Source organism: Poecilia formosa, unplaced genomic scaffold, assembly GCF_000485575.1.
Source record: "Poecilia formosa unplaced genomic scaffold, Poecilia_formosa-5.1.2 Scaffold32, whole genome shotgun sequence".
Classification (NCBI taxonomy): Eukaryota; Metazoa; Chordata; class Actinopteri; order Cyprinodontiformes; family Poeciliidae; genus Poecilia; species Poecilia formosa.
In genome coordinates, this window is record NW_006799971.1 from 2841985 (window position 1) to 2856398 (window position 14414).

Sequence of the window (14414 nt, forward strand, 5' to 3'; positions counted from 1 at the left end):
ATGACTTATGTTTATATGAGCTTTGGTCACGTGGCTGAATTCCACATGGGAAGTGCTGTGGGCAGATTTAACCCTCAGTGCAGACTGTCAGGCAGAACATACACTTCTACGTCAGAAATAAAACCTGTCTTTGAGTTTCATTTTAAAAATTATTTATTAAAATAAATTTTAAAGTAGGTTGTGAGGTGAAAAACAACACATGCTGTCATTTTATTTCGTCTACACTCCTTTACAAAAATGTAACTATTGGTGGTTTTGGATCTAGGTTCTGCAACAAACACCATTTGATTACATTTTGTGGCGATTTATTGGAAGCCATTCGTGCCATGATCCAATCAGAGTACGCCTTCGATTAAAAAAAAAACCTCAAACAGTACCAGCAAATCAAACTACTGCAGCAAATGGCAGAAATTACAAAACAAAACAGCAGGATTATAAAGCATAGTATACCTCATACAAATGTGCTTACTTTATGCATTTCAAGTAATACTGTTATATTTCTTGAACTATGTGATGGTTCAAAAACTATTAAAGTCAGAATTATTTTTTTGTTTTTTTCTGCAGTGGTCCTAATCTTCTTTAGCACAATTTAATTGAAAACAAGTCAACTGCAATATTTTGGATAACTTTGTTACTGCAGCTGTTCGAGCAAGCACTATTAAATGTATATCTAACCACTATGTCACATGCTTTGTTGCTCTTACTCTTCCTTAGTGCTTGAGTAAGCATTTTGGCAGGCGTCTGATAAGGGTTCTTGGATAACAAAACCAGACAGTTTCTCATTAAGGTCTAGTGGTTTTATTTGTCACCTGATGTTGTAACAGTCATCTTTCTTTAAATGTAGTCAAAACAAAGGAAATGACTTTGCACTGGTTGAGGTTTTTATGATGAGCAGAAATAGGCCAAAGCCTGTCTTAAGATATGTGTTAAAGGGATACCTAACATTTGTCCAAATAGACAGAATAGGATGTGCTCATTTAAGAAGATTTATATGAAGGTTAAGGCTTTGTTCTGCTGCGGTGGTACATGCTGCAGCACCAGTAGCTACAATACAGAATTTGGACTGAACTGATAAAGAACAATGTCTCTGTCCCCATCAGAGACAGAGACATTGTTCTTTATCCCTAAAGCTGATAGTTGAAAGAAGAATGTTGTGTAAGTTGCTCAACTCAATAGACACGCTGCACAATGAACTGATGAACCACCAATGTGTTTATCTTTAGACCGTTTCAGCTTTGTAGTAAGACATAAGAAAGTTCAGGCCAGTTACTTAAGAAATACTGAAATAATCAAAATTATGTTTTCTACACATCATAATAGCATATCCACATTTTCATTTCCTTTTTCTGATTCCTTTCAGGATCAATATGTCTCATTTCTTTTCTTTCTTCATTCCTTCTTTCCCATGGGAAATCGAGACACTTAATTTATTTTCCATATTACAAGTATTTATTTGTAATACATATATAAAACGCTTGTATAGACATTTTGGGAAGTTAATTTTAACATGTCTGCCGTTACCTTCTAGCTTGATGAATGATTTGGGTTAGTAAGTATATTTGAAACAAATGTGAAAAAAGCAAACCTTCCTGGCAACCAAGGTCAGTTGCATTCTGGGTAATTATTTTGGGTTTTCTCAGTTCAAATCCCAAATAAAGCCACTTTGCTTCATGAAAACAAATTCATATTTTCTTAGAGGTAGCATATTGTTGATAAGCATAGATAGACCTCTTGTCTTTATAAACAGCATGTTTTAATGGTCAACATAAAAGAATATCTGACACAGCGTTAATGTTTTCCACATCAACCTGTTTATTTTATTTAAAGTTCGACTGTACACGGCAGAAAGAAAAACAGGTTATTTACATTCTTTGGAAGAAATGCTGTTAGTCATTGTGTTTCTCTTCCTCTTTGGTAAACTTGGGTTGTTCCCGCTGCTTTTCGTCTCTTCTGCTTTCGCATACTGTAAAAAGAATGCCACGTCATGATGTCGCTGCTTTCTTTATGATTTAAAGTCTAAATGGGATTATAGCCCTTTTCTTTGTCTTTTAATTGTTGAATTCTCTCCTCAAATTTTTCATTTGTGCTCTCGGAGTCGCTCTCAACTGTCTCCGCTAACATCTACAACTGGATAACAGCAGTTACGAATCTTTGGCTGCATTTTGCGTTAAAACAATAATGATGTTTCCGATTTTAATGATATATTTAAATATAAAGTCATATGTTAAATATATGTATAAAATATATATTTTTAAATATATTTTAGATATATATTTAAAATATATTTTGAATAGATTTAAAATGTTTTAAATATATTTAAAATGCATTTTAAATATATGTATATATTCTTCTGAGCAGGTTTCTGATTTTAAATATTAAAATCAGAAACAGGCATTCAATTCAATTAAAATAATTTATTTTGGCCATATTTCCTTCGTGTTTTCCTGCGGCAGATCATCACTGTTGCATAATGACCTTTAGATCGTGCTAGCATTAGCATTAGCATTAGCTCCTAGGTGTGGGCAGATGAGCAGGGTGGAGTCCAGATCCAAGCGGAAAGCCGGGTACAGCGGTTGGGAGAACTGGCACTGAAAGGTGTGGAGGAGTACCACCGTGTCCGACATGCTGTAGAAAGACAAGGACCCTTTCTGTCTTTCCAGCAGAACCCCGATCCGCCGGCAGGGCGGGGCGGCCACCGTGGTCTTGCGGTTGTCGTGCCACGCCGAGTAGCCTGTATGCGTGCACCGCAGCCGCCAGGAGTTCTCGTTACGGCCGAGCAGGCAGGGCTTTCCGCCGCCTTTGCGTCCGATTGACAGCGACGTGACCCCAATGTCGACCCATCCTCCTCCCCGCCACTCCACCTCCCAGTAGCTGGCGGCGCCAAACAGGCCCTCCCTGCACAGGACCTGAGCTACTGAATCAAAGCGATGCGGGTGGGGCGGATAGGGCTGGGTGTCCTCGCCACAGTGGGCGCCCTGAGGCTCCTCCAGGAGAAACAAAGTCGGGTAGGCTGTGTTGGCATCCAAAGAGAGACGACACGAAACTGAGGACAGCAGAGAGGAAAGCGAGATAACGGTTAAATACAGACATTTTGAGGGGCAGGTGTTCAGGTGGAGAAAGATGAGCTAATGCGGCAGATGGAAACTTAGCACTGAGAGATTTATTACAGGCAGTCATATCAGGCTCAGTTATGGAAATGTGGTTTAATATAGGCTTTGAAATCCAGAAATTGTTCCATTGGGCCACATACTAGCCACTGTTCAAAAAAGAAAAAAAACAAATTTCGGAAAGGCATCTTTTGGTCCAGAGGAAAATGAGCAGACTGTTATCATGTCTTTGGCACTGCTAGCTAAAAACAAAACTAACTGAAGTTTATAAAACAGTCGAGTAAATTAGGTTTTGGAATTTATCCTGAAAAATAAATGTAGGAGAAGTTAAGTGCACAAAATGTTTTCAACGTTAGCAAAAAGTGCTATAGCACTAAGATAAACATTAGCTCTGAGATTAGCAAATTAGCAGATTAGAGGAACGCAAATGTCTTCAAATAAAAAAAAAGGCATTCGAGTCTTAATTTAAACATTTACATTTGGAAACGACAGAAGCCGGACGGGATTTATTGACTGGAACTATTTAGCACAAATTTTGTTATTTGATAAATTTGAGCTTTAACAGTAAAAAAAACCTCATGTATGTCTGCATTTCCTTTGTCAAATATGAAGTGAATAAAATAAATTTTGTAAGCAGGATTTTATGGGACAGATCCAACATATTTGCACATAATTGTGAAGCAGAAGAAAAATATAGAAATATTTGTTGCTTTTTGTCCCAATTGAAAGCTAAAGTAGCCATTTTTCAAGGAGAAATTTCAGTCTCTACATGTGCAAAGCTTGTATAGCGATACGACCAAAAATCTGTAAAATGAACCAACTAATGCACTGAATTTGGCAGACTAAATTTCAAAAAAAGCACGCCACACTTTTCAGTGTTTTACTTAGAAAATAACAATAGTTTGTATTGGCTCTTCACTGAGCTCTCAGCGCCCCCCACCCACCCGCTTACTCCGTTGTTCCTGAGCTGTAAAGGACGGTGCCAGGCTAAGATGTGAAAAGTCGTCCAGTATTTCGGAGGACGTTTTGACACTGACAGGACGAAAGGCTCGCTCTGCCTTCATCCTCCTCCACGTGAATTATTAAAGCTTGACAAGGTGCCGCTACGCTGACATCTTGTCAGCTGGAACAGGTAGCAGCACCGGTCTTAATGATGAACCAGAATGTCATAAATACATCATGACTGTCATTCATTATTGAAAGCAGGCTAGACGAGGGCTCTCTGATTTCCCACCAAGATTCTCATTATGTGGTAAATAAGATGGAAAGATGGAGAGGAGAGAGTCAGGAAACGGTTCTGATTATTTTCCTGATGAGGATTTCCATTTTCCTCTCAAACGGCAGACGAAAACAATTGACTATTGAACTGAATCCCAGTTTTCCTGTTTGAGTGTGAACATGAACCGAGTTTATTCACTTTATTCAAATAAAGTCCTTACATCTAAGTAAAGCTGCCCTCATCCTCTGATCAGGAGGCTGCAGGCACAATGTGGACAGAGGAAACCAAACTGGAACAGCTGTAAAAGTTGATATAAAAACAAACAAAAACAGAGACGAATGTAATAAAAATGCTTGTAAAGGAATTTTTATCTCGGAAAGAATTACACATCTTTAATCTTCCACTTACCCCTGCTGTTTTGTTGCCCCACAGATTGGGATCGCTGAGGTTTGGAGTTCCCCACTGGGTTACTCTGGCCACCTTCCCAACACGACAAAGATGAAAGCATTTATTTAAAAAAAAATCAAAAATATCAACTAATTACACACAACGGTTGTGTTGGCTTCACCAACTCAAATTCAAGATTTTTTAAGACCGTTATGAATATAATATAATTTATGGCCTATATCACATGACATATGGCTGTACTTTCTACTTTTACTTAGCAATTTTATTATAAAGTATCTCTACTCGTACTTGAGTAAAATTTCTGGATTCTCTTTGCACTGAAAGAACAACAAACATGTTTTAACCAAAACTTCACCAGACTCAGACACACACCTGCAGTTTTTGTTAAAGTTTCATAAGTTTTATATTGAAAGAAACTGATTTGGAAAAATATTCTTTTAGCTGATTTTGTTATTTTTTTGTTACTTAAATTAATTATTGCTATTTTGGTCCGTAAAATACCAAAATGTCCACTTAGCTTTATATTTTGGTCCATCTGATGATGTAATATTTAAACAATAAGCCATTAATAATTTGATCAGTTTCTCAGTACTTGAGTAGACTTTTTACCAAATACTGTTTTTACTCTTACTTTAGTCATTTCTTGGACGGCTGTTTTTTACTTTTACTTGAATAAAACTATGTTGAAGTAGTGCTACTCTTACTTGAGTAAAATTTTTTGGCTTCCCTACCCACCTCTGATGTATTGAAATTTCCATTGATAAAAATGACATTTTTAGAGGACAGAGCACCAAAAATGGATGCAGCCCAGGGGCCCCGCATACTTGAAGATCCGGCTCTGCATGCTTGTTGTCTTTTAGCATTATTAATTAAGGGCTGCAGCGTTAAATGTCATGTAAAAACCTCAGACACGACTCTCCCACAGAGGGCAGGACACGGTGGAGTGTGCGGGTGCATCTGAGGATCGCGTTACTTAAGCTTACCGTTTACAAGCTCTCTGGCAGGGACGCAGTTCTCATTACCTGGAAGAAAAACAACATGTTGGACAGAGAGAATGAGCCAGCTGGGTCAGAAGTCAGGAAAAGGACGTAAATGCTATATTTGGCACTGCGGGTGATTCCTCTGTACCCGCGCGGCCGATCCTGTCGACCTCCTCCCTGCAGACGTCCTCGATGCAGCTGCGGAGGTGGCTCAGCGCTCTCCTGGCGTCGCTGAAGGCCTCTGGGGCCAGGCTGAAGGCCCCGGAGGGCCGATTGGCGGCGATGGGGACGCAGAGCAGCATGGCCGCCTGAGGTGGAAAAGCAAAGACAAGAGAGTGGAAAATTACGCCCTGTCCCATCCCTCGGTAAAACCTCACTGACTCATTTATTCCTCTCATCCGTTCCTCCTAATGTCTGAGCATCTCTGTTAGAGAAAAAAAATCTTTCAGGCGGAGTTCGTTTCCTGTACAGTCCCTAATGACATGCTCATCTTCAGAAAAAATAAACTGCCTTTTCAATATTTGCTAAAAAAAACAGGGTTTATACACAGTTTTCACTTAGTAAAATTCAAATACTTTCAAGGTGAGTTTTCAAAGGCAAATGAACTAAGGAACACTTTCAATTCACTATTATATGATATAATTTAATTAATTATTAGTTAATAACATAAGATAATATGTTGCATTATGCATTCTACAGTAGGGACAACATATAGTAAAACATAACAAAATGTTATGATTTGAAATGTCTTTCTTACACCTTGTGCACCTGACAAAAAAAATCTCTAAAAAATTATTATTAAGTTTTCTGGCATTTAACAAATAGAAATAATTTTAGTGATTCTACCTGACATAAAACTAGAAAAGTTTGGTCTAATTTGACTGCAGAGAGTGAGAAAAAAATGTATTGACTATAAATAACACATTCCAAATTTAGGCTGTTAATCAAACATTAGATCGCACTTTACTGTAAAACTGTGTAGTTTGAATATCAAGCACTTTTGAAGAAATTATACAAAAATAAAATACTTCCCAAATCTACAGGAGATTCAAGCATTTTCAAGAATTTCAACTCCCGTAAAAACTCTGTAAAAAAGTTTGATGCATAGATGAATAGTAACAAGTTAAATAAAAAAATAAATTACAAGTTAAAAGTCTACAAATATATCAAGTATATTAAAATAAAAAATAATTAATGTTTTATTTCAATTTAAATAATTAAAAATATGTACTAGTAATACTTTTTAAGAAATAGATGTTTTTCAATGTCTCGAATTGTGTTTCTATTGATTTTAGGCTTTATTTTTATTGCTCAAATATTTTTTTCCCACTTCCAAAGCGTTTTCAGTTTCTCCCAGTGGCTCCCTTCATTTCCTAGTAAAAGGACATACATGATGCTGCCGTCACCCGTTTCCAGAAACCGTCTACTCGGAATCGGCTCCTATTGTTTTCTGGAATAAATCCACAAACCGCAATCCAGATCAGATAGCAGCAACTCAGACTTCTTCTGTCTCTCCAAAGAAAAAAACTAATTTCCTAAAACCGAGGATTGATTTTTTTTTTTTTCCAGTTTTGATACCAGTGATTCCTCCCTCTTTCGCTCCATCACCTGTGTCAGCCGGACGTTGTCTTCGGTTCGCAGCAGCTGGCCGATCTCCTCGTCTCTCCTCCTCAGCTCCTCCAGGTCCGTCTCAAGAAGTGCGATGTCTCGCTCCAGTCTGCTGGCCGCCGCTCGGGCCTTCGCCTCCAGCAACGCTCCCACCTAAAACACAGACACGGAAAATCCACCACGTAAAATACAGAGTGTTTCAAAAATGATATTCAGGAACTGTCTTGTATCTAGCTGTTTCAGATTATTGAAAGCATTTAAACAAATTAAAATTCCTGGTTTTAATTTATTTAAAGAAACTTTTTTCCTCAACTTTTATCTAAACTTAAAAGGACACATTTGCATTTAGAGCTCTGTCATTCCTTCCAATGCTGATATTGCAGCTTTGAGAATCGGCTGATAGCGATACTGACCCGATACGATAACAGCACGAGTCATTCACAGGGTTTCCATAGAAATCACCAACTCAAATTGAAGACTTTTTAAGACCATTATGAATTAAATTTAAGAACTGTGTTGCAACAAAAATGTACAAAAGACAACAAATTGGTGATAAATTTACATTAGCATTGTGTTGGCAGCTAGTTAGCGGTAGCCTGAACCGCTTCCAGTCACAGAACGTAGGATGAAGATTTGTGTGCAGGCAACCCAAACTTTAACCTGACAGAAAGATCTTGTGGAAAAAAATAAAAAACTACATCAAATATACCATGTTAGATATTTCTGCCACAACCAAATTTAAGACCTGTGATAAATGTGTTTAAGGTCAATATACTTGCATTTAAAAAAATTAATCTAAGATGTCTTAAGACCTTAATATATGACATTTTAACGGTGTGCGGACACCCTGATACATTATTTTGTGGTGCACACTACTCAAACAGAATTAAATGTTGGAGCGGACTAAATGCCGGGGTAGAGATGGAGATTTTAGATGCTCGCCCATATAATCCAATATGTGTTTTTTGGCTGACATCAGACCGATTTCCGGTATCAATACCCCTGGACACCCTGAGTTCTAGTGTTGGGTAATTCTGCAGTGTCATAACAAACCCAGAACTTTGAAGTGCAACTTTTCACCTCAGTTTTAGTTTTCTCCAGGCGGTGAGCAATCTCAGTGAACAGAGCATCACTCTCCTCTAGAACGGCTGCGGACGAAACCTAAAAAAAAAAAAAAGAAGAAAAAAGACTCATGAGACTGTGTGTAGTGAAAGGATGAAATAAAGCCACATAATCCAGATTTTAAGAGATGACACAAATAAAAGCATAAAATATATTTTTTTCCAATGAATTAATAAAAAAAAACTAAATTTGTTGTTTTGGGGAGGAATAAAAGTCATGCCTAGCAGATTGAGGGAAGGCGTTTCTCGAAAGACCGAGTTGCTCAGAATAAAGGACATAAATTTGTTTTGCACTGAAAAATGATACAGTAATTGAATTGAAACAGGATGTCTGAGTGAATGAGATATGGGAGAGCAGGCTTTATGTGTCTGCTCAGCTGTGTAACCCTCTAATACTGCTTGTCATTCAGCTAGATAGCTAAGCAGATAATAAAACTAAAATAGGTTTCACTACAGTTAGTGAGAGAAAATATTCAAATGACATCAAAATTATGTATCTTATAAAAATGTTATGACATCCTAAAGCAGGAGATTCTGAGGCAGGTATTTAAAAATCCTGAATTTACAGTAAATTGGGCAAAAAGTTGGGACCCAAACAGAAACAAAATCCTAATTTTGACATTTAAAGTCAAAGTTTTTAGCAAATGCTCTCCAATAAATATTCGTTGATCAATCAAATTTTTTTGTTCAGCATATTTCATTAACACAGCAGTTCAACGAGCTTTACATGATGAAAACAAATGAAAAAACCCCCAACAGAATGATAAACACGTCAACAGCTGTGAAAACCAATAACAGACTTTACAATTTGACAAGTTGCATCGTTAAAAATGTTGGTTAAAACAATAAACTTCGTAGCTCTATGTTGAGCCGAGCCTCATATTTTGTCTGTTCTGTTTTAAGCTGTTCAAAAAGGAAATAAAAATATAAATAAGACAAAACTCTATGGGTGCAACAGTCTTAAAAAAACCCCCCAAAAAACCTGACCTGCCGATTCTGATTTTGCTTGACATTGATTTTTTTTTGTCTGAAAAGTTAATGAATTTAGCAACAAAGTTGTGAAGTAGGCAGCAGCAGGGTGACTGTTGTTAAGATAAGATCGGTTTCACAAGTAAGTTTCGACCAATCACTGATCTCTGAGGATTAAGGGGCACAGGGTTGATTTAAAGACCGACAGCTACAGCTAACTTGCTTATTCCACTGAAAACCAACGAAAGATGACGTCGTAAATGAAAAAAACGTTTTCAAATCTCGTGTTCGGAGCTGAAGTAACAGGTTGCTTCGCTGAAGCTCGGTCATCTCCCAGAAAAAGGAGGTTTTTCCACAAACCGTTCCCCATTTGAGAGGAGACCGGAGGTGTTGGATGACAACAGGTCATTTCTTCCAGGTTCATTCCACTCATGCCAGCTGATTTCTCAGAACTACCACTTAGACAGATGATGCTCAAGCACAAACAAACACATTTTGAACTCTCGGGACTTCGGTTTGACATAAATAATTAGTAAGTTCTTGGAAACTCTTCGCCATTGACGCAATACAATGTTCATGGAACCCTGTATAAACAAAGAATAAGGGGACCGTGTGTGTGTGCACGTGTGTGAGTGATGGTTTTGTTACCTTCAGGGACTCCAAGCTCTGCTGGAGCTCTTCCAGGTCCCTCTCTCCGGTCCGTATCCTTCCCTGAACCGTTCTCTGGGATTCCTGGAGCTGGAGCTGAAAGATCACCAGACAAACCAAGAGGTGACTGATATCAGCAAGACAACAGTCAGTGACATCAGTATCGATATAAAAGTTCTTGACCACTGACTTAGAACTTCAAACGCATTTAGACACAATAATTCAGATTTTGCTAAGGCCATCATCTGAGCTAAACTGGACCATTTAGTGGATTCATCCAAAGAATCCAGTAAACAATCCATTTGCAACTTTTGTATTATTTGAAGCTTGGCCCTTAAGGAAATGTTGAGTCTACTAACTTACAGTCACATGGGAAAAACAAATATATGTTCAGAGATCAAATTTAACAAGATTCAGATTCCTACAATTAAAGAAAACAAAAAGAAAAGAACAGAAGAGGATACTTTTTAACATTTTCTGTAACAATGCAACTTCTGCCGAGGACTAAATTAGGACATCCCTACGTTTGTTCTCCCATAAAATATCTAAAATTACACCTATTATGACAGGTGCACACATTTAGCCCTTTGCTGCAGTTTTTTAAAGGCGGTTCACCCTGTTTACATCTAAGATATTTAGCTTGGTGAGCTTCTGACTGTTGAAGTAAGAGTGAACACCAAAAGATCCAAAGTTGTGTCTGGTTGAAATCTGCCATTTTACAGTGTGGAAATAAATCTGCAAGTGGTGGACATTCAATGCAACAGCTCTGCTTTTAAGATAATGAGTTAAAAATGGGGGGAAATGTTTCATTTTTAAGATCATAAAAGCACTACAGTTTAATAATCCAGCATTTGTTTCTCCTCTTCAGTATGTGGAATTTTAGGGCCAGATCATAATCCTGCAGAAGACACCTGGACCAGGATGGTGCATTTAAGTATCAGTCATAAGCTATATGATCTACATTAAAGGGGCTACAATGGGTTAATGTATCATTCTTAACAGCACACCTATTTATGTTTATGCTCAAAATCCCCTCAATATGACCATTTGTGAGTTTTAAGTTATCTTATGGTACACTGAATTTAGGCTAATAAATGATGAGATGTGATGAAAAACAATACAAGACGAAGCACGGAGGTACAGGACAATTGTCTTTTATATAAAAAACAATGATTTTGTTATCTGTTAGTGTTGTTTGAATTTGATTTTAGATCATTTTTCGTACTTGAAACCATTAACTTTTATTTTTATTATACTACTGTAACTATATCATCCACTTGACTTGCTCCACCGTAACCCACCAGAATAAAACACCCGTACAAAGCTTTCTTCGACCGCCCCTGTTCCTCATCCCGTCTAACCGGGTACCTGTCTCCTGGCTTTCAGCGTGTCCGCCCTGCGCTCCTCCTCCTCCTGGTCAGCCTGGCATAGAAGGCAGTCGCCGCTCCACTCGGCCTCCGCGTCGGAGCCGCCCCCCACGGGCTCCAGACCGAGGCGGTGCTGGGCGCACAGCTTCTCCGCCAGCCGCTCCACCGCGTCCACCAGCTTGTGCCGCCGCAGAGGTCCGACCTCGCGGTGCGGCAGGACGTGGATGTCACAGAAGGACGCCAGGCAGACCAGGCACGACTTGCCCGCCCTCAGCTTGCTCTCTGTCGGACAGAAGTCACACGGCACCTCGCCGGCTTCGCCCAAGTAAAGTTCCGGCTCATGGACCATTTCGCTCAATTTGAGTTTCTCGACGACCTCGGCGAGCACCGTGTTTCTCCGGAGCACCGGTCGAGGGCTGAAGATGTCCCGGCACTGTGGGCAGCTGAACTGGCCCAAGTCTGCCTGGTCCCAGTAGTTGCTGATGCACACCATGCAGTAGGTGTGTCCGCAAGGGATGGACACCGGGTCTCTGAGGATGTCCAGGCAGATGGGACACCTGAACTGGCTCTCTGTCACGGAAATGTTAGCCTGAGCCATTTCTGGGAAGAGCTCGCCTCCGTAGGCGGGTGACTTCTGAGCTGCCAGTCGACGGTGTTCCTCCTAAAATAAACTTTTCCTGACTCTCGAAGTGTGAAGGGGAGAAGTCGGGATGCAGTCCTTCCGCAATGTTCACAACGCGCCTGTTGTGCTGCCCTCAGTGCGGTCTGACAGGTGTGCGACGCCTCCAAAGGATCAGTCCACACATACAAAACATCAACAAACACGCTACTTTCTCTGAGCTAAGACTTTTGAGTTTTACTGTAAACGCACAAAAAAATTAAAAATAACGATGATAAAAACGATCAAATAAAAATATTATGAGTTAATAAACAGTTATTAACAATGTGTCTTTAACACACATTAAATAAAAATGATAAAATATTAAGTGTTTTTATTTTTAGAAGATGATTCTATTGAATGTTCTGATCTATTTTTGCTTTACACATACACCCTTACAATATTGCTCAATGGAATAATATTAGAAGAACAGAAAGAAAGAATGTTTTAACAAGTTTATGTCGCCATCTGTCGACCATTCGCAATAAAGCAGGCACGTCGCAATATTGAGTCATTTTTAAGCCGTAGGAAAAAATTTTATATCAAGTAAAATTCATAACGTTTATGGACATTTTTTTCCAGCTTATTTATAACTTTATTTTTCGGTTATTATTTTGGGAGTTTATTAATGCATTTGAACTGTTTCTTTTGTGGGAGGTATTTACAACAAATCAGTAATTTATTTTGGAACAATACATGTTCAACATATTCTAATTTCCTCTTGGATATTTCTAATCCAAGGTGCAGTTGGTAGTATGGACAACATGGGCCTCATGAGGTGACTGATATCAGCAATACCACAACAGTCAATGACATCAGTGTAGATATAAAAATACAATTTCTTCTTGAAGGTCCTGGGTTCAAATCCCAGCCTGAGGTCTTCTACATTGAGCTTACATGTTCTCCCCAGGGCTTTGTCTGGTTACTCTGGCTTTTACCCACCATTCTTAGTTAAAACTCTTGTAAATGCTCCGACTGTTGTTCTAACAACTCTAATTTTTGTGGCTGAAGTTATCCTTAGATCAACTTATTAGGTCTATTTTCTAGTTGGACAGTTTCCAGTCAACTTTCTCTCCATTGATCTGAAGACTTCCTCAGTGTATCCCCAATCTCCTCTCCTGCTCTCAGTCCCAGTCTCTGCCTGAACTCGACCTTAAATCTGGCACAAAGCTTTGAAAGGCGCTCTAGTCCCTCGACTCCATTGGTCCTTTGTTCAAAGCGAGACCCGTGTTGTGCTTGTTGCTTTAGAAAGAGGACTTTTCAGCGAGGCCGTAAGGTGATGCTAGGTCTTTCTTGGCCCAGGGTGTTCCCCGGGCATCTCTGGTATACCTGCGGGACTGAGAGTGGTGAGGAAGGGAGGCGTTGTCCCCGCTCTTTTAGGGGAAAGGCAGCTGGTCAGAGGAGGAGGAGATCAAGAAAGGAGGGGGGGATGGAGGGATTGATGTAAGGCGAGAACGCTGAGAAAGGACAAATAAACAAAGGTGGCGATGAGGGTCTGAGGTGAATTAATTGTATCGAGCTCTTTAACTTTTTGGCGGCAGTCTCTGGAGACAGAAGCGCTGGGAACAGTATACAGTTGATGGAGCATTGACTTCCACCAGTTCAGAGAGAACCACTGGGAACTATTTCATTCCTTTACAAATACAAGATGCTGTGGAACAATATTTTGTGAATGCAGTCATAAACACAGGACCCTGTTTGTTGGATTTGTAGACTTTTCCACCTGTATCATGTTCATTTTGAACAACAAACAATTAATATTCTTTAGGTACTCTTGCAGTTTATTCATGATATACACCAAGACAAGAGTCTGCAGACACCAAACTAAAAAGAACAGTTTCAAAGTCCTGGTGCTACTGATCAAAAGTCTTTCAGATTTAGTTTCCAACCTCTTACAAGTGTTGCAAGACGTATGCCGCTGGTGCTGGACTATTCAAAGTGAAAACTTGTAACGTACTCTTGAGAGGATGGAGAGTCTATGGAGCTGCATAAAGATGTGGTCTGACATGAGTGCAGTAATTTGGTTAGAAGTCTGGCAGCAGCTTTTTGAACTTGCGACAGTCCAATGATGCTTTGCTTAGACAAGTTAATAATGTGTCACAACCTTGAAGGAACTAAGGCATTAATAACAATTTGCAGATGACACTACTTAATGCAGCAATATTTTGTAAATGACAAACTTGAATGAACAAGAGACTGGACATGACTATCTAAGGTAAAACCAGAGCAAAATTTACCCCAAGGTTCTTGAAGAATGATTTGGCATAAGAGGCTATAGACTATGGGTAGTTTTTCTTTTTTTTTAGCATCAAACTTTTTATTAATCACC

The 14414-nt window shown here is 39.1% G+C and overlaps 1 protein-coding gene across 1 annotated transcript; it reads right to left on the reverse strand.

The window, feature by feature from the left end:
• Positions 1-2352: 2352 nt before the first annotated feature.
• On the reverse strand, positions 2353-12347 carry LOC103136476 (E3 ubiquitin/ISG15 ligase TRIM25-like). Its single transcript, XM_016670260.1, has 9 exons — positions 11429-12347; positions 10061-10156; positions 8403-8483; positions 7323-7475; positions 5863-6022; positions 5718-5756; positions 4735-4806; positions 4547-4624; positions 2353-3043 (listed from the first exon to the last, which is right to left on the reverse strand). The coding sequence occupies exons 1-9, from the start codon at positions 12023-12025 to the stop codon at positions 2478-2480; spliced, it is 1842 nt and encodes a 613-aa protein (XP_016525746.1). The 5' UTR covers positions 12026-12347; the 3' UTR covers positions 2353-2477.
• Positions 12348-14414: the final 2067 nt, after the last annotated feature.